The sequence below is a fragment of the Sceloporus undulatus genome, chromosome 4 (assembly GCF_019175285.1).
Source record: "Sceloporus undulatus isolate JIND9_A2432 ecotype Alabama chromosome 4, SceUnd_v1.1, whole genome shotgun sequence".
In the NCBI taxonomy this organism is placed as follows: domain Eukaryota; kingdom Metazoa; phylum Chordata; class Lepidosauria; order Squamata; family Phrynosomatidae; genus Sceloporus; species Sceloporus undulatus.
In genome coordinates this window covers 178,594,669-178,613,229 of record NC_056525.1, presented here as the reverse complement: position 1 = coordinate 178,613,229, position 18,561 = coordinate 178,594,669, and the positions used below count along the sequence as shown (strand labels likewise).

The 18,561-nt window shown below is 38.1% G+C and overlaps 1 protein-coding gene across 6 annotated transcripts in view; it reads left to right on the top strand.

The window, feature by feature from the left end:
- The window catches only part of ATP9B (ATPase phospholipid transporting 9B (putative)), a 176,058-nt gene that overhangs the window by 63,966 nt on the left and 93,531 nt on the right, over positions 1 to 18,561 (top strand). For all 6 annotated transcript variants that reach the window (XM_042461414.1, XM_042461412.1, XM_042461413.1 and 3 more), the window contains 3 exons: positions 7,733 to 7,827; positions 15,429 to 15,509; positions 17,284 to 17,359. In XM_042461414.1, the coding sequence (XP_042317348.1) occupies positions 7,733 to 7,827; positions 15,429 to 15,509; positions 17,284 to 17,359 (252 nt within the window). The remainder of the gene's footprint in view (positions 1 to 7,732; positions 7,828 to 15,428; positions 15,510 to 17,283; positions 17,360 to 18,561) is intronic.

The window sequence follows — 18,561 nt, the reverse complement described above, 5'->3', positions numbered from 1 at the left end:
AATGATTGATGTGTGTTTGTTGGGGAGGAGTGCAAATAAAAGAGAGATGCAAATGAGTGACTATGGTAAGATCTCATGCTTCAGGGCAACCCTCCTGCACCTGACAGGTCTTGGATGTGCTGGACTGCTACAGTTCCCAGGAAACAGTTTATTATAAACTCGGTAGTGCATATGGGGGAAGAATCCAGGTTTGAGAAAGGGGTGTTTAAAAGGAGAAAAAAGAGAGAACCAATAACAAAATGTGTCCCTAGGATCAGCATAGACAAGCTTCGTGCCATGTCCTGTAAACCCATGACCAGTTTTGAAAACTAATACTTGAAATGTCAATTATTTATAAAATAACCCCCCCCCAGCCCATTGGTAACTATGTACACAAGGACCCATATACAGTTTAGTTTTAGCAAATGTGAACTACAACATATTCTGTTTACTCTTTGAAGTTACTTGGTCAATGTCAGAATGATTTGCAAGTTTGCATACTGGCTAACCTGTTTACCTAATAGATACTATGGCTTCAAAGGCTGCTTCTAAGCATGTTCAGAAGTGAAGCTTCAAATTACAGAGTTGAATTGGCTTCCTTCTGTGCAGATGAGCAAGCAAGAAGAATGTTCTGTAATGTATTTCAAGAATTGTGTACTAAAGCGTATAATAATTCTTTGCTGAGACTTTTCATTAACATAGTAACTTTTTTTCACTGGTGATTAGAAAATGCCAGACAAAATTCATGATTTGCACCACATTCTGTAGACTGTTTCCTATACCACAGTCAACCATGCTCATTTCTGTGCTGACTAAACTCTAATGAGTTAGCAAACCAGTAGCATACTACCAGAAACTGTGAAGAATCCCACTCCGTGTATTCTTGCACTGAGGTAATGTAAGGATAAGTACATGTCCTATATTTATTTACACTGGAGTAAACCTCCTTGAGGCCTAAATAACCTAAAGGCAACAGGTCCTGTCTGATCTTAGCAGCTAAGCAGGTTCAGCTTTCATTAGTATGGGAGACTGCCAATGAATACAGTTGGCCCTTCTTATACACAGGTTTTATACACAGATTCAAGCATACATGGTTTGAAAATGTTCAAAAAAAGTATAAATTTCAAATATCAAACCTTGATTTTCCATTTTTTATAAGGGACACCATTTTGCTATGTTGTTATATTTAATAGGACTTGAGTATACACTGATTTTGTTATATACGGGGGATCTTGGAACCAAACCCCAGCTCCACTGTACTAGATGCTGTAGGCTATATGTCAGAAGAAGGAACTGGCAAAATGATCTCTGAGTAAATCGTATGAAATTTATGGGGTTGTCATAAGTCAACAGGTGACTTGCAGCCATGCACGTGCATGCATGCACACAATTGAACAAAATGGAACTTGCTTTCACTTGCCTAGGACTCTGCTGTTGGCATTTATTTTAATTTTTCTTGACTTAGTGCTGCTGAGGAGAATATGAAAAGAACTTTATTTGGAAAATTGCACGTCTTAAGAGAAAATACAGTGCACCCTTGCCTTATGCGAGGATCCGTTCCGGACCCTGCTGCATAAGGTAAGTTCCGTGTATGCTTGAAGCCCATTGAAACTCATGGGGTTCACGCATGCAGTGTGGCTCGGCATGTGTGCTGTGGGTGTGTACGCCATTGAGTTCGATGTGGGTATCACTTATCCAGGCTTTCATGTAGAATTTATTTAAAAGCTGTAGAAATCTATTAAAAATTCAGGTTTACTCTATGTATTTATGATTTTAAAATTTTTATTAATGAATTGAGGCCCTCTAAAGACCAGATCGTTTGGGCTAAACCTTGATAGTAAAAACATTGCTGACAAAAAAAAATCCCAGCCCACAGTAAAGAAAAGTAGCTGAGAAAAGAAGAGGCTTGAAAGTTTACTTATAAAGCATTGTGTGGTTTGTTTTAAGCAGATGTCATCTTGAGCAGTCAGAACTTGTAAAGAGAAACTATTTAAAAAGCCTCCTATGTACAGTGCTCCCTCGGGTTACGAAATTAATTCGTTCCGCGGCTAATTTCGTAACCCGAAAAACCTTCGTAACCCGAATTGCCATAGGCGCTAATGGAAAAAAAGCCGCGGCTCTGCCGCGGCTCCATTGACAACAGCGCCGGGGTTTTTTCGTAACCCGAAAAAACCTTCGTAAGCCGAAACAATAAATCCCTATGGGATTTTTTCGTATCCCGAAAAATTCGTAAGCTGGGTAATTCGTATCCCGAGGTACCACTGTAATTGTAACCATGTTTTTCAGAATGTGACTTATAAGTTCATGCGTGAGTGAGCAGAGAAACAAACAGTTATTTTTTTTAAAGATAACAACTGTTGTGAACTTACTCACAAAATTGTTTTTGCTTCAATGGCTTTGATAATGGTGTCCCATTGGATGGACTGGGAACAGCTAATTATGTAGCAATGCTGAGGGTGTGTAGATCAGATCAGTGCTTGGATTTGAGACCAGCAAGGACCTCATGTTAGCGGAGTTGCCCTATCTACCCCTTTGTTGTTTTTACTGTTGTTTTACCAATTACAACAATTTTACAGAACATCGGTGTAATACTATTATGTAGTTGAAATAAAAAAAATTGATTTGGAGGCGCAAACTTTTTAGAATCCTAGTTTTCCTTTTTAAACAGCAATATAAGGTATAAACTTGATTTAAATTTGTTTTGTTGACAACTGTAGGGTTTAATGTAGATTCACTGAAATCAGCAGAACTTGAATTATTCATGACCAGCTTAACTCTAATTAATTTCAGTGTTCTGTTGTAAATATGAAAAAATAGAGTTCAACATTATATTAATTACAAGTAGTAAAGTATTCAACTTAACATCAGTTAATTTCAGGTTATTTTTATGTGGTCTTTGATCCTGACTGTTTAATTTTTATACCTTTAAAACATCATTATATAAACTTGAGGATTAGCATGTCGTGGCACATTGAAAAGTCTTGCCAATAGTGCTAAAGAATTATTTCAAAATGCTGGGTAGGGAAACATTTTATTGTTTAGGTTTTGCTGTAGTGATCACTATTGAAAGCTGACTTGGCACAAAGCAGTCTCTTTTTCTGGATAAAAGGGAAACGGACTATGAGATAAGTTATTGATGAAATTAACTGCTGAAGTGGAGAGGAAATGCAGCTGCCCAATACTTGTCATAGTGTGAGCTCTATTAAATGAATATATGTGCAGTCAACCATTCACAGGAGCCACACTGGTCTTGAACTGCATTGATCTATAGTATAATTCTAAATGAAATTGATGGATGAGAGCAACCATTGACAGCAAGGGTAAAGAGAACCATGAAAGTCTTGTATAGGGAAAGTATGATGGAAAATAGACAGTTGATTAGAATGTATTGTAAGAGTATGACATCCTTATATTGTCTTATGCTTATTTATACTGTTTTCCATTTCAGTAGCTATTTCATTTCCATTGTAATCAGTATCTTCTATGCCTAGAAGATGCTTACTTTATTACTTTTGATTTTCTAGAAGAAGGTAATTATTTTTTTGCTCAATCTTCAGTACATATTTTAGTAAATCAATTTGTTTTTTTCAGTCTCAAAATATAGTTTTGTATATAATTTCTGAGATACATCATTTTTGAAGGTTTTTTTTTAAAAATTGAGGTTTATTTACTTCATAGTTTATAGGATATTGCAGTGCAGTTACTGGAATGAGTACAGTATGGATGTTGAGCAGTGTTTAAGTTCTTTTCATAGACTATTGTGTGAAAATTCCAATTTGGGTCAGATAGAAGTTCAGATATATTCTTGTCAACCATACCATTTCAGACAGCTCACTGCATATGCATTAATGAATAAAATATTGAGTTTAGCTAGCTCTTACTTACACTGGAGCGTATATTTAGATTTTGTCACCAAATTTATCCAGATTTAGAGATCCAAATAAAACACCCTTTGGGTTTTTTTTTTATTAGCCTCCTTCTTGAAAATGCTTCTTAAAGTTTTGTCTGTCCAAGAGTTGCTACATTTTCAAAACAGAATAAAGGATAGTCAAAATTTATGATGTGGCAGCACAACATAAGTCAGGTCTCTCCTGAGCATACCTTTGATATTTATTCTGCAACTTGGGAAAGTTTCTTTGGCGTGTTACAGACGGCCCAGAAGGGGCAGTCTCGCGCCGCTGCTGGTTGTTGCGTCCGGGAACTGCAGCATCCAAACCACACGGTTCCCAGACACAGCAAAGAAGGAGCGCGAAAATTGCGCTCCTTCCTCGGCCCCGGAAGAGACGCCACAATGCGCTAGTGGCGCACCTGCGGCGTCACTTCCGCTGCGCGACGTGCGGACGCATAGCATCCGCTACATCAAAATGGTGGCGGTCGTTCCACACAGCCGCTGCCATTTTGACATAGTCATTATGCGCGAGGGGCAAGGCGCATCAGGAAGCACCACCCCTCGCGCGTAATGATGGCGCGATGATGGTGCCTCATGGGCCCGTCTGTAACGTGCCTTTGTTTTCTGGAATACATCTCCCATAGTCCCCTAGCCAAAGCTCTGGTTATTCTTTAACCCCATGTGTTGCCTCTGGGTGCATTTTTCCCCCTAGAAACATAGAAATATCCTTGTTAAGGATTCTCCAATCTGAAACATCACCACACGGCTGCTACCAAGAACTGACCCACCATTGGGATGATTGCCCCACCATCAGTTGCCTTGGCCCCTCTTGGATTATGGATGGATACTGAATGGATGACAAGACAAGGAGATGTTAACCAGCCTGAGGAGGAAACAAAAATGAGTGAAAACTGAGAAAGTCTTGAAATTAAAACAAGACACATGCAGGATTCTAAAGTGTGCAAAAGAAAGAATCTGTGTGACTGATAGGCAAAGAGAGGAAGGGCAAAGCAATGGGAGAAGAAAGTGAGCCTAGGTCATGGAAAAACAGGCTGACACGAGCAATATCTGGAGAAAGATTGGGCTGGGCTGGGATAGAGTCCAGTTTACTTGACTATGGGAAGAAATAATTTTGACACTAGCAGAATGGAAGAAGATTTTTGGAAAAGACAGAATGAGAAAAAAAAGAGAGTGGGGCATATAAAGCAATGCAGACACACAATGTGAGAGAAAAATGGCCTTCTCCTGGCCTAACTTGCCATCATGTTGGTCTTCTGCCCATTTACTGAATTATACCATTACCCTTCAGATATGTTGGGTATATGTGAAAGAGTCTCCTCTGAATATGTTTCTGAAGAGGTAGTGACAGAAAGTACTGGGGGGGACACAGTGATGAAGCAGGCATGGGGAAGGGATCCTTAAGGGGAAAACGGAAGGGGAAAGAAAAGAGATTACAGGTGGGCCTAGTGTTGGAGGAAGAGGAAGGAGAAGGGACAGCAGGAGCTAAGTGAATGTATTGAAAAATCAATGGATGGAAGGAGAGAAGGAAGGAAGGAAAAAGAAGGTGATTTGCAAGGGAAGTGGGGGAGAGATTGAGATGCCTCTGGTGGGAGATGGAATGTGTAGCGAGGACAGAAGAGGAATCGAAAAAAATAGGGTGGATAGATGTCTGTTGGAGGAAGAGACAGAGAGAATGGCATAGAGGAAAAGGAAGTGTGTATGGGGGGATTAATGGAATGAAAGAAAGAGAAACGGAAGACAAAATGAACCATTTGGGAAGTACAGGGTGTTGGTCTAGGTTGTGAGCAAGGTAGAGGCACAGAAAGAGAGATTAAATGCTGAAAGGAGATGGAAGAATAGCTGGACACAAACCCTGCAAGGTGACTACCCGCCTTGGTCTTAGTTACCTTTGCTCTTGGAAATAAGCATGATCAGATTGCATATGTACAGCTGTTTCTTTCTCTCTATTTCTTCCTCTTCCCAAAACATGAGTAAAATTTCATCATCACAAAACAAGGAAGAATAGCAAAAATGGGAGAGGAGGAAGAACTGATACCCATTCTTCCTAATTGCTCAGTTATTTGGATTAAATACAGGATATGGAGTATGATCCCAATAAGGGACAGGTTTTTGGTCCCTGAAAACCAGACTTCATAAATCAAACCTTATAAAACAAGGATACCTGACATTCCTAGTCTGTACTCACAGTGCAGTATTTCTGACATACTAACAGAACAGCAGGCTATGGGTAAGAGTTTACTTGGTAATGTAAAACAGTTCAGGGTATATAAGGAGAAAGTGCTTGGATAGGAGAAAGGACTTTTTCTGCTTTCTGCTGCCACTGATTTTCCAGGGTGAAACCAGAGTTAGCTGCTAGCACAATTACACAGGAGGTTTATGTTTTGATAGTGTGTACATATGGCAAGTAAACTGAATCTAGCCTCCAGTGCAATTTTATCTGGCTCCTAGTAACAGCCAAACACTTGAGTACACAGAGTTAGTTATGTGCTACAAAAATGTTTTCTTGAACCACTGTTTGGAGTACAGAGTGATTCCTGCGATCTTGGAAGTTTGTATCCACACTCTACTTTATATAGAAATAGTACATGAACCTTAATTGTTTTGTCCATAAAAGTTTATAGGTTCTTCATTGGTACCTGCATTAGAAAATTGCTTTGTTGAAAGAGATTGGCTGATATATTATCTGCCTAGGTGAACAGAGGTTCAGAAATGGGTTTACAGGGAATAATTCTGTTTATGAACATGCAACACCATTTTTTCAAGTGACAAATGAGGATGTGTGCCTTATTTATGTCCTTGTTCTCAGCAAGCTCTGAAAAGATCTTTTGGCTTCAGATTACTTTGAAAGCCAAACATAAATACAAGTACTGTCAGCCCTCCATATCCATGGATTCCTTATCCACGGGTTCAAGTATCCACAGCATATGTTTGAAAATGCAAACTTTATTTTGTCATTTCATCTAGGGGACACCATTTTACTATCCTTTGTATTTAATGGGACTTGAACATCTGCAGATTTTAATATCTATGGGGGAGGTCCTGGAAAACCAAACCCCAGCAGATACGAAAGACTCACTGTATGAAGCTAGGAAAATTACTACTAGAATTTGAACATAGTACCTCACACAGCAGAATCCTCCTGAAATCTTATTGAGAAAAAGCTGAAGGAGCATCCCCTGTTTTGAAACCTTGGAGAATAAAAGATTCCTGCACCTGTAGTTGAACTAAGCTTTAGTATTCTGAAGCAATAAAATGTGCCTCTCTGAGCACTTCTGAAGCAGAGCTTGAAAAGTTACTTTTACGAGGAAAGACAATAATATAATGCTGAGCTGAAGCCATCCATAACTGAACAGTGGCAGGATGATGTTCTGGTTTCCAAGTCATTATCCTACCACTGTTTTGTTACAGGTGCCATTACTGTGTCATACTTATTCCTGTTGGAAATAATTTGTGAAGTCCTGCTGCAAAGTAGTACAGTACTCCTGTAAGCTCATGTTCCCCACCCTTTTTCAAAATATGGGAGAAAGGTAGGACTTCAGTTCTTCAGGTAAGTGCTGGGTCTCATGGGAACGTCTACTTGACGTCCAGGCCTGAGTTTAGGGAGGGAAAGAGTCAATTGCAGCCACAATGTCTTGCTGTCTACCAAAGCCAGAAAAGAAATTACATGTATGCATTTTGCCCTTGGACCAGGTCTGTAGCAATTGTCTTGTTTCTTTTCCTGTGTTCTACTAGAATTTAAAATGTAAAACATTTCAGTAATGAAGCTTCCATAATTTTGTGTCCATTTCCATTTAAAGAAATCTAAAACATATGTCATGTTTTTGTTTCTCTTGCAATTTTAAGGTTCTTGTTTTATCCGAACTGATCAGCTAGATGGTGAAACAGACTGGAAACTAAAAGTTGCTGTTAGTTGCACACAGAGATTACCAGCTTTAGGGGTAAGCATTGTAGTTGTACCTTTCACCTTTTTTTTCACTGTACCTTATGCAGTTGTGTGTTTGGAGCAGTTCTGTTTAAAAAGTCCAGATCACAAAATTGTACCAAGTTTAATACTGACCTGTAAACATTAAGTAGGTATAGGTGCATTAATAAAATATTGCATTGGTTTAAGACCACTGTAATCAATGGCTTATCAGTTGGAAGGACAGCATTTTTTATAGACTGCTATATCCTGCTGATCATACTTTCTGTAATTACCATATATACTAGACTATAAATCGAGGGCAGGTTTTGGGGCCAAAATTATGGATTTTGATATGGCCCATGGATGAGTCAAGGGTAAAACCTAGGGGCATGTAATGAAAGATGTAAAGGACAAAGCAAAGGAAAACAATGCCAAAGAACTTACAAAATTACATCAGGCATAACTATTTGTACTCATATAGAAGGCTGGATGGATGAGAGTGTAGAAGGGGGCCAGTGCTTCCAGGGCAAATTAAACTCTTGCCTTTTAACAGGGGAGGGAGGGAGGGAAATATCTATTACATTACATTGACCTGAGGATAATTCGGCTCAGTTTTTTTGGGTCAGTTTTTAACCTAAATTTCTAGACTTATACATGAATATATACAGTACAGTGGTACCTCGGGATATGAAATACCCAGGTTACGAAATTTTCGGGATACGAAAAAATCCCATTGGAAATCATTGTTCCGGGTTACGAATGTTTTTTCGGGTTACGAAGAAAATTTTTGGTGCTTTTCGGCGCTTTTTCGCACGAAACGCGGCTTTTCCCCATTAGCGCCTATGGCAATTCGGCTTACGAAGGCTTTTCGGGTTACGAAAGCGGCCGCGGAACGAATTACTTTCGTAACCCGAGGCACCACTGTATATACCTAGATTTCTGTGGCCAATTAAAATTGCAGATTTCAACTTCTACAACAGCTCAGGGCCAAAACATATATATTTACACATACCCTAAGGTCTTTGGACACTCTTGCCAAATGCAGTGAAAGTGGTGGTTGATGGGGGCCTTTTAGTGATTTTACTCTGATTGTGGGATGCGCTTTCTTGAGAAGTTCTTCTATTGGGTGCCTATACTTTATTCTTTTCTGCAACAGGTGGGAGAAGATATTTTTATTTCTATAAGCCATCTTACATTCTTTTAGTATGTACATTGTAGCAGACAGTTTTAGAATGAAAACTTGCTATTGCTGTGATGTTCTTACATTTATCCTCTTCTGCTAGTTTTCAAACTGTATTTAGCGTTCATGATACATATTATGTATCAGTTCTGTCTTACTATAAGGTGCCTGGGAACACATTGTCATAAAATATATAAATGAATTGTTAAATTTGAGAAGTGGTGTTTGAGGCAACACACCAATAGTTATTTTGGTATTATCAGTATTTTCATCATTCTTACAGTGTTTACCAAAAAGTGCTTTTTTCTACACAGTTACTCATGTGAATCTATATATATTACACATAATAAAATGCTGCTATTTTTAATTGTGATTCTCAACTACTTGAGGCATAGGATGGGTAGCATATGTATGTTTTAAATAAGTAAACACCCCAAAGAATGGTGCAAGTTTCTACATGTATCTAGGAATTTTTGGTGTGTTTCTCCAATGGCATCCCTGACATGTTGCACAGCTAATTTTGAAAACTAGAGGATGCCTTTAAAAAGGTTTTGAAGTACAACAGAGAAGACAGTTGTTCAAAATAAACAATAATAGAATAAAAATATAAAAATATAAAATTTCCTTAGACATGTCAAGTTCCTTGAGACACCTCTTCAGATTCCACCCATTGTTTTTGTTGATTTCAAATAGACTATCATCACTATAAAAATGTCATAGTGACTACCTGAAATAGGAAATAAAGGCAATAGGTCAGTGATGGCAGACCTTTTGGGGGCTGTGTTCTGGCAGCAGGGCTTCTACCCTCCAGAGGGAGGGCTTCCGAGGCGGGACTTCTCTGGGGAAGGTCTGGACGCGGGGGCAATGGCAGTTCCTCCTCCTGCCCTTCCCCCAGCTGAGAGACAGCTGGGGGTCGGGAAAGGTCTGTGGAGAGGAGGAGAAGTGGGCATGCGCCTGGTCCTCCTCCTCCCGGACCTTTCCTGGTCACCAGCTATCCCTCCGGAGGGAAATGGGGGTCAAGAAAGGTGGGGTGGATGAGGAGTGGACACGAGCCCAGTCCTCCTCCTCCTGGACTTTTCCTGTTCCCCAGCTGTCTCTCCGGAGGCAGCTGGGGGTCAGGAAAGGCCCATGAGGAGGATGAGGAATGGGCACACACCCAGTCCTCCTCCCCCTGGATCTTTCCTGGCCCCCAGCTGTCTCTCCGGAGACAGGTGGGGACTGGGAAAAGTCTCTAGGGAGGAGCAACTGGCATGTGCCGGTTGCTCCTACTACCCCCTCCCTTTTCATGGCCTCCAGCTTTCTCAGAGAGGCAGTTGAAGGCCGAGAGGAGGAGCCAGAGGCACACGCCTGTGGCTTTTTCTCCCCAGTGCCATTTTCTGGCTTCCAGCTGTCTCAGAAAGATAGCTGGAGGCTGGGAAACTGCAGGGAAGAGGAAGAATGAGAATGTGCATGCCTGTTCCTCCTTCTCCTTGGCCTGTGTTGTGCGAAATGGCTTCGTGTGCCACCTGTGGCACGCATGCCATAGGTTCAACATCATAGCTATAGGTAATCTGCGTGCTTTTTTAATGATCAAGACGGTCTACCCTATCTACTTGTACACATCAGGGTATTAGCTAAAATTCTAATTTAAGATATTAAATTAAACAGAAGACTGATACAAGTTGAGGTCTTAAGTATTTAAGATTTAATTATTTTAAACGTTGTGCTGAAAATTTAGTTTTTTTATTATTTTATATCTTGCAAAAATATTTGCTATTTTAAGAAATCTTATTTTTTATGCATTTTGAAATAATAATATTGCACTTAAATTCAGAAATGTGTTTATTATTTACTTCAGTTTCTCAAAATAAAAGCAGTAGGCTATAGTTACAGTGAGACTCACTATTTGTTTAACATGCATGCCATTTAATATTCAGACTCTCAGAATTAATCATTTGTAAAATATGGATGAATCCACAATGGAATTCTCGAATCATGAATTATGGAACTAACCCTGTACTTTTTCAAAGACATTGACATTGTGTTCTCTGAACACCATTGCCGTGTATAGCTGTTCTTGTTGAAAAAGCTATGGGAGCATGCGTCTCTCAGGATCTGTTTATGTAACACGAAGTTTTATTTGCACTCAACTTAAGTGCAACAATGTGTACCTTTAAAGACATGTGATTTCTCTGGCTATCACCAAGCTGAGTTAGCTAACTCTTAGGAGAAAGCTGCTATGGGAGAACAGAGTAGACATGGAAAGAACTCTGTGTAGGTAGAAATCATGAGATATATCAATTTATTTCTTTGTGTTTGTTTATGTTTTGCATAACACATTTTAATGGCAGCAGAGTCACAATGGAGCAGAGAGAGTATGCACCATATTCAGAAAAGGATCTCATAAGTTACCAAATCACTGAGTAAAGAGGACCGATGAGTCAAGGTTAATGGAAACAAAATTAATTAAAAGCTCCCAGATAGTGTTAAGATGAATATTATACAATGTTTGTGATTTATAGTTACTGTGTCACAAATGTTCTTATGTGTTATTTGTACGTAATAAATTAACCCCACCTCCATAAATTCAGATAATTTGTAGGATTCCCTGGTTAGCATGTAATATAACCAAACTAAGTGCATGAAAGATGGGCTGGTTTCTGTTTTACAGTACGTAATTCTTGAATGCCACCTGCTGGGCTACTACTAAAATGGCTGAGGATATATGCATCTCCTGCTTCTCTCTATTTTGCAGCTTTTACCTGTTACACTTAATGCAACTTTGCCCATGTAAGAGCTGAACCTCCCACATTCAGGCTCTGACACCAGTTTCTCTTGCCATCTACAGAAAAAAGCATCAGGTTTTAGTGAAAGAAAGTTTTGTAACACTGAATTAATCACTTCCATTTTAAATATTGAGACACTTTTTAATGAAAGTTTTAAAGTATGCCTGAGAGTTAAAAATAACTCCACACTGCTAAAAGATATTAGAAATTACAGTTTAAATGTCATCATTCAGTGATGTATAATTGGCAAGTTGTCCTTTACTTCCCACTGTTTCTGTAGAAGACAAGGATAGTGTGTGGAAGAGAGATCAGGGAAGGAAAAGGGAGGGAGTACCACTGAAGTGTACAATTTCTTTACTTTAACCCCTGAATGACCAAACAAGTGCACCTATGTCCAAAATGCTTTTTGAGAACATGTCCTGTGAGCAATAAATGTGTTTTGTTTCTTCTGTGGCAACAGTTCCAGTGTTTTAGCCAGTGGGCAGGTTGCTGTTGAATTAATTTCAAATGCTGACTTGTCATTCTGAGTCATTGTATAACTGGGATTAATAAGATTTCCAAATTAGAAAAGATGTTCTTTAACCCTTAGTGTTGACAAGGATAACTTAATTTGAAGTAGACCTGTTATATTTTTTAATATCATCAGCCAGGATCTAGCACTGACATCTGGAAACATCACACAAACTTAACTGATAAATTAAAGTAGAGGTAAATAGAGTGTAAGCTTTGTTTCATTTAGCTTGAATAGCTGTGACACAAGCAGAAAAAAATGGGAGCTTTAATAAAAGGTGGAACAAGTTCCAAAAAAACCTGCAGAAATAATCCAGTTTGAGACCGTTTTAATTACCACGACTCAGTGCTAGGGAATCCTGGAAATTTTAGTTTATTGTGGCACCAGAGCTTTCTAACAAATGTCAGAAAAATGTCTCACAAAACTACAGTTCCCAGCATTCCCTAGTATTGAGTTTTGAACGTAAGTATGGAACCCTGTAAAAATAAAAAATAATAATAGCAAGCTGTGTTTAGAAGAAAAGACATGAAGTTTGCATAGATGCAGGCTAAGCAGTTTCACCACATAGTTAACATACACTGCCCAAAACTGTCACTCATTTTGATTTCTGTAGTTATCTGATGTAAAGGATTGTATCTTCTGTTGTCATGGGCTGTCAGTTCCATCATCAGTGTAGGACTGTAACCTTATCCACAGTGACACCCAGAATAAATATACCGGCAAACCTTTAGAGCTTTCTTAAAGAACAGATGACACCACCAAAGATGATCTGTACAGATTTTGTTGTCTTCCCAAACCACTTAATGTGATCAGAGGATTAAAATTTCAACAAGTCATTTAATGATGGCTGAGCTGTAAGAACTGTAACACCCAGGTTAGGTTTCGTGGTTTCATAGTTATATGTGGAATAGTGTCTTTCTGCACAGAGCATATTCTGGGATAGTCTTCTCTGGCTTAAGTGATCAAGTAAATTTATTAGCAGCAATGAGGTCACTGTAATTTTCAATAAATGTGACTTGTTGATTTATATCAAAAGATCCATAGAGCAGTAAACAATACCATTTACATTTAATTAGTTTTATTGAACCAGGGGCAATTTTATTTGTAATGAACTGCATGTTATGATTAAGGATGTATTTTAATGATCTTTAAGTAAGGTGAACAAATGTTGCCCTTGACCTAATAGAGGAGGTTTTTCTACATTATTGATAACTCCAGAGTGATTTCTAAATTATTGTAGTAAAGTGCAGAGAAAAACATTATCATTACTGTACCATCATTTAGTTGTTTCATGACTTATGCAGTCATGTGCATCCTTCCAGTGCCTACTTGAAATTAAGAGGGAAATGCTCAACTAAGCTATCTCTATATAATTTTAAGTATATTTTCCTAATATGATATGTCATAAATGTCCTATAAGGCCAATGCACTAGCGTCAATAGAATTGTAAGCATTATCATTCTGATTTTAGTTTAAAGATCAATGATTTTGTAACAAAGTATAAAGCAATATGGGGAAATTGTTAATTGAATTATTTCAAGTGCAGTTTGAAATAATTCAGAAATGTGCTATGAAGTTTTTGTTAGCTGATCTTTTTATGTTTATATTGAACTTTCTTGCCCTTGAGAAAATTTTGATGTAGTGCTTCATCTAAGAAAGGTTTTAAAGTGGTTTAGTTTGCTCACAGGTTAATTTCTACAAAGCTTGGGAGTCTGTTAAGAAAGAATACTTTCGTGCTTGGCTCACTTCATTAATAGTTTTTATTGTATTGCAAGTATGTGTGTGGTATTAGTTTTCTGCTGTACTGAGACTCTTATTTTTCTGTGCACAATAAAGCACATAATAGCCTGGATTATCTAAATTGTAGGTGATAACAGATTGAGAAGAAGTGAACGATGAAGATATAGGACACCACATGTGTATTAGTTTCATATGAATTATTTCTCAAGAGGCTGATGAAAACTAACTTAGAAGAACAAGAATGCACTGAATGGGAGTTTGTGTGAAAGCTTACAATAAACGGTTGATGATTTAGTATAAAAACAGATTATTTGTAATGGAAGATGTTGAAATCTGATTTGTGCTCTTAAAATATGAATAAAATAGTTGGATAAGCAAGCATAAATCATTCATGAGAGTGTGAAGCACAAGATATGTTTGGAGCTGTATTCTTTTATAACTAAATGGAACCTTGGTAAATAAAACTACTTGATTATGTTTGATACTTCTTCTTTCCTTACTTTAAGTAGAAGACATTTGTGTTAATCAGTGCTTACTTTTTATAACTGATATTTTTCAAATAACTACACATATCTACTGATCTAAATATCTCATGAGCAAAAGCTATGAAACTACTTGGTTGAATGGATGACTCATAGGACAGGAACATATTACTTGCTATCTTACCTGCATAAGAGAAGAAGAGCTTGGTAAATACCACTTAAACATATATAATGATCTATCAGCAAAATACAAAATACTTAACAGCCTCTTCCAGAAATAACTACAGTGGTACCTCGGGATACGAAATACCCAGGTTACGAAATTTTCGGGATACGAAAAAATCCCATAGGAAAACATTGTTCCGGGTTACGAATGTTTTTTCGGGTTACGAAAAAACTTTTGGTGCTTTTTTCGGCTTTTTCGCACGGAATCGCGGCTTTTCCCCATTAGCGCCTATGGCAATTCGGCTTACGAAGGCTTTTCGGGTTACGAACGGTGCCACGGAACGAATTAATTTCGTAACCCGAGGCACCACTGTATAAGATTTAAGTTCAAAATATAACATCACTAAATATATTTCAGTAAATGAAGAGAAGGCCGTTAACAACATATATACTAGTTACAGGTCTATAAATTTGTGTTTTCATTTTAGTAAAATTATTCATTTTTGTACAAGGGAAAACAAATGCTCAGCAAATTTTCTTCTCTAGGTACTTCTCTGAGTACTGTAAGATTTGTTTGTAGCTATGAGAAATACAGTGGCCCTTTCATTCCCTGCAGTGTCCTGGTGTATTTCTTTGCCTATGCACACTTTGCCTATGCACAGGAGAATGAGGGAGAGAAAGAAAGGAAATCAGGGTTCTGTTGAGTCCAACAGTGGGAAAGAGTTTTGTCCTTTCAGTTTCATGTGTTAGTATTGTGAAAATATTTAGATATTTCAAAATTCTCTGTTCTAGGATCTTTTTTCCATCAACGCATATGTTTATGCTCAGAAGCCACAAATGGATATTCACAGTTTTGAAGGCACTTTTACACGGGTAAGTAGTAATTTTAAGTAATAATGCTTCTTCTAGGCATGTAATTTATTAAGAGAACCTAGCCCCAAGAATATACAACTTACATTACTATTTTAGTGCTATTCCACTACTCTTCACTTTATTGTGCATTGTAAGACACTTTTCAGAAAGACTTTGGCAACAATATCATTGAGGATTATGCTATATACAGTGTAAAACTATGTGTGAAATTATATTTGCTTTTTTGTATATAATCATCCCCATATATGGCATAGTGTGGTGGTCTATATGTTGGACTATAAGTCTGGGAGACCGGGGTTGAATGCTCACTTGGCCATGAAAAGCAGCTGGGTGACCTCAGGCAAGTCTTACAGTCTCAGGATCTGTCTCTGAGGAAGTCAACAGCAAGCCCCCTGGGGAAAAAATCTTGTAGAGAAAACTCTGTGATAGGGTCACCTCAGAGTTACCATAAGTCGTAAACATCTTAAAGGCACACAACAGCAAAAAAACAAAAAAAACAAAAACCTATATAGGGCATTTAGCAACACAAAAAAACTACGGGAATATGTTTCAGATGCATAGTATGTTCCAAAATGCAAATGAGATAAACCCTTTTCTCCAAATGCTATGCACACAAAGAGAACTAGTTTTTTAAAATAACAGTCTTTATTATTTTCATTCTCATAAAAACAAAAAAGACAAAGAAACAAAATACAAGACAATTCACATACAATCAATCATTCACGTTAATAACAGTAACAACACTATCATTACATCTACCACCAAACTACCACATGAAACTAACACGAAACTAACATATAACTAAAAGTGACTTCCTTGACACATGGTTTCCTCTCATTCAATAATCCTAAAATTAAATCTTTAAATGCTTTCTGTATAATTATAATATCAAGTCAAGTGTATTAACCACTTTCTCTTAATTTTACTACACTGACGAAAACCCCAAAGTTCACTCTAGTCCAATTGTGTAACTAGAGTTTTTATGTTCCTTTAGATAAGTTATTAGAGGATTCCATGTTTTTTGAAATAGGTCTATGGCTTCTCCTTTCAATAATTTGGTTAACTTATCCATTTCCATGTATTCATACAGCTTAAGATACCATTCTGGTATTTTTGGACAGTGGTCCCTTTTCCATTTTTAAGCAAACAATATTGTCGTTGCCGACACCATGTATAATAATACAGTTTCATACTTCTTCTTAATTTCCTTATCTATTACCATATTTAATAGAAACAGTCTGGGGGTCTAATGGGATATTGACTTTTAATATCTCCCAGATCTGTACTTGGATTAATTTCCAATACGCTTTGACCTTGTCGCATTTCCACCATACATGGTAAAAATGTCCTACATCCTTGTTACATTTCCAGCACAGTTCACTTGTATTCTTACACATCCTGGATAGTTTATATGGAGTTAAATACCAGTGGAATTGCATTTTATACCAATTCTCCCTCAAACTATAGTACAGAGTAAATTTTGAGCCTCTTTTCCAAGCATATTCCCACCAGTCCAATTGAATAATGTGCCCTATATCTTGGGCCCATTTAGCCATACAATGTTTAACAATTTCGGCTTCCTGCTCGTATTTTAATAACAATTTGTAAAATTTAGCTATATGGTGATTTTCTTCAGCTCGAATTATATTACTCAACTCTTCATCCCATTCCTCAAATCCATGAAAATTATAATCAGTCTTAAACCTTTCTTTAATCTGTCGGTATTTATTTATTTACATTTGATCATATTTTCAAGTTTATCTTTTTTTTATAGGAAGACAGTGATCCAACTGTTCATGAAAGTCTAAGCATTGAAAATACCTTATGGGCAAGCACTGTTGTTGCTTCGGGTAAGAAACAATGCATGTTTCATTAGTGAATGAAGATGTTAAATAACAGAAAGTTTAACAATTTTACTTTTCCTCCTTTCCTCTTTATATTCCTGTTTCTCTTTTATGTTCTGTTTCTCTTTTAACCAATTTTCTGTTTGGATTTGTCCTGAACATTGTTTTTAGCAGAAGCCTGCCTTTGACATTTATGGGGGTTAGGGGCACAAGACCCTCACAAATGTGAAAAAAATGTGAATACGGGAAAAGCCCAGAACAGATGAGGAAGAGCATGTACAGCACCCTTCCAAACTGCTCCAGTCCTGGGCTTGGCTTCACCCCTTCTGTTGGGAGGAAGAAAAACACTAGGACAAGAGGTGGAGGATGGTGCGCGCATCCTTCCAAACTGCCCCAGTCCTGAGCTTGGCTTTCTCCCCCTCCTTCCAGAAGTGCGCCTGCACCCTTTAGGGCCGTGGAGGGGGGGGGAGGACACAGTTAAATCCGCAAATAATCCAATCTGTGAATGTTAAATGAAGGGCCAACTGAAGGAATATGAAGGTGCAACTGTATTTGAATTTGAAGTTCCACATATTCTTATTTCGTTAGAGAAGAGTAGTGGTAGTAGGTGAGATGCCTTGGGGAAATGCTTGTAATGGAGTGTTGCTGTGCCTGCTTAATTTGAACCTTCACCACTCACCTACTTAGCTGGGGTACATTGTTCATAATGATAGACAGTGAAAGGTGGCAGTTTTTATAGGAAATTAACTGAAAAAAGTGATTCAGGTAGAGCTTTTCCAGTGAAGTGTTCGCTATTTGTGAACATTTTCTGGCCCCAATTGTTCAAAAGTGTTGTTGCACAGGGCCATGCTGCTAAGTTTCATGAGTCTGATTATGCATTTGCAGCATACTATGGCACAGTACACACTGTGCTAAAGCGCCGTGCTGGGGCCGTACTAGGTTTAAGGGACCATGCAAAATAAGTAGGAGAGAATTTAAAAGAACACATTAAAGCATGATATATGAACAAGGAGGAGCCAGCATTGCATAGTGGTTTGAGCACTGAACTATGACTCTAGAGACCAGGATCTGAATACTTGCTTGGCTGTGGAAATCCATTGGGTGACATTAGGCATGTCACATACTCTCAGACTCAGAAAACCGCCTAGTAGGGTCACCTTAGGCTCTCCATACATCAGAAGCAACTTGAAGGCAAACAGTAACAACAA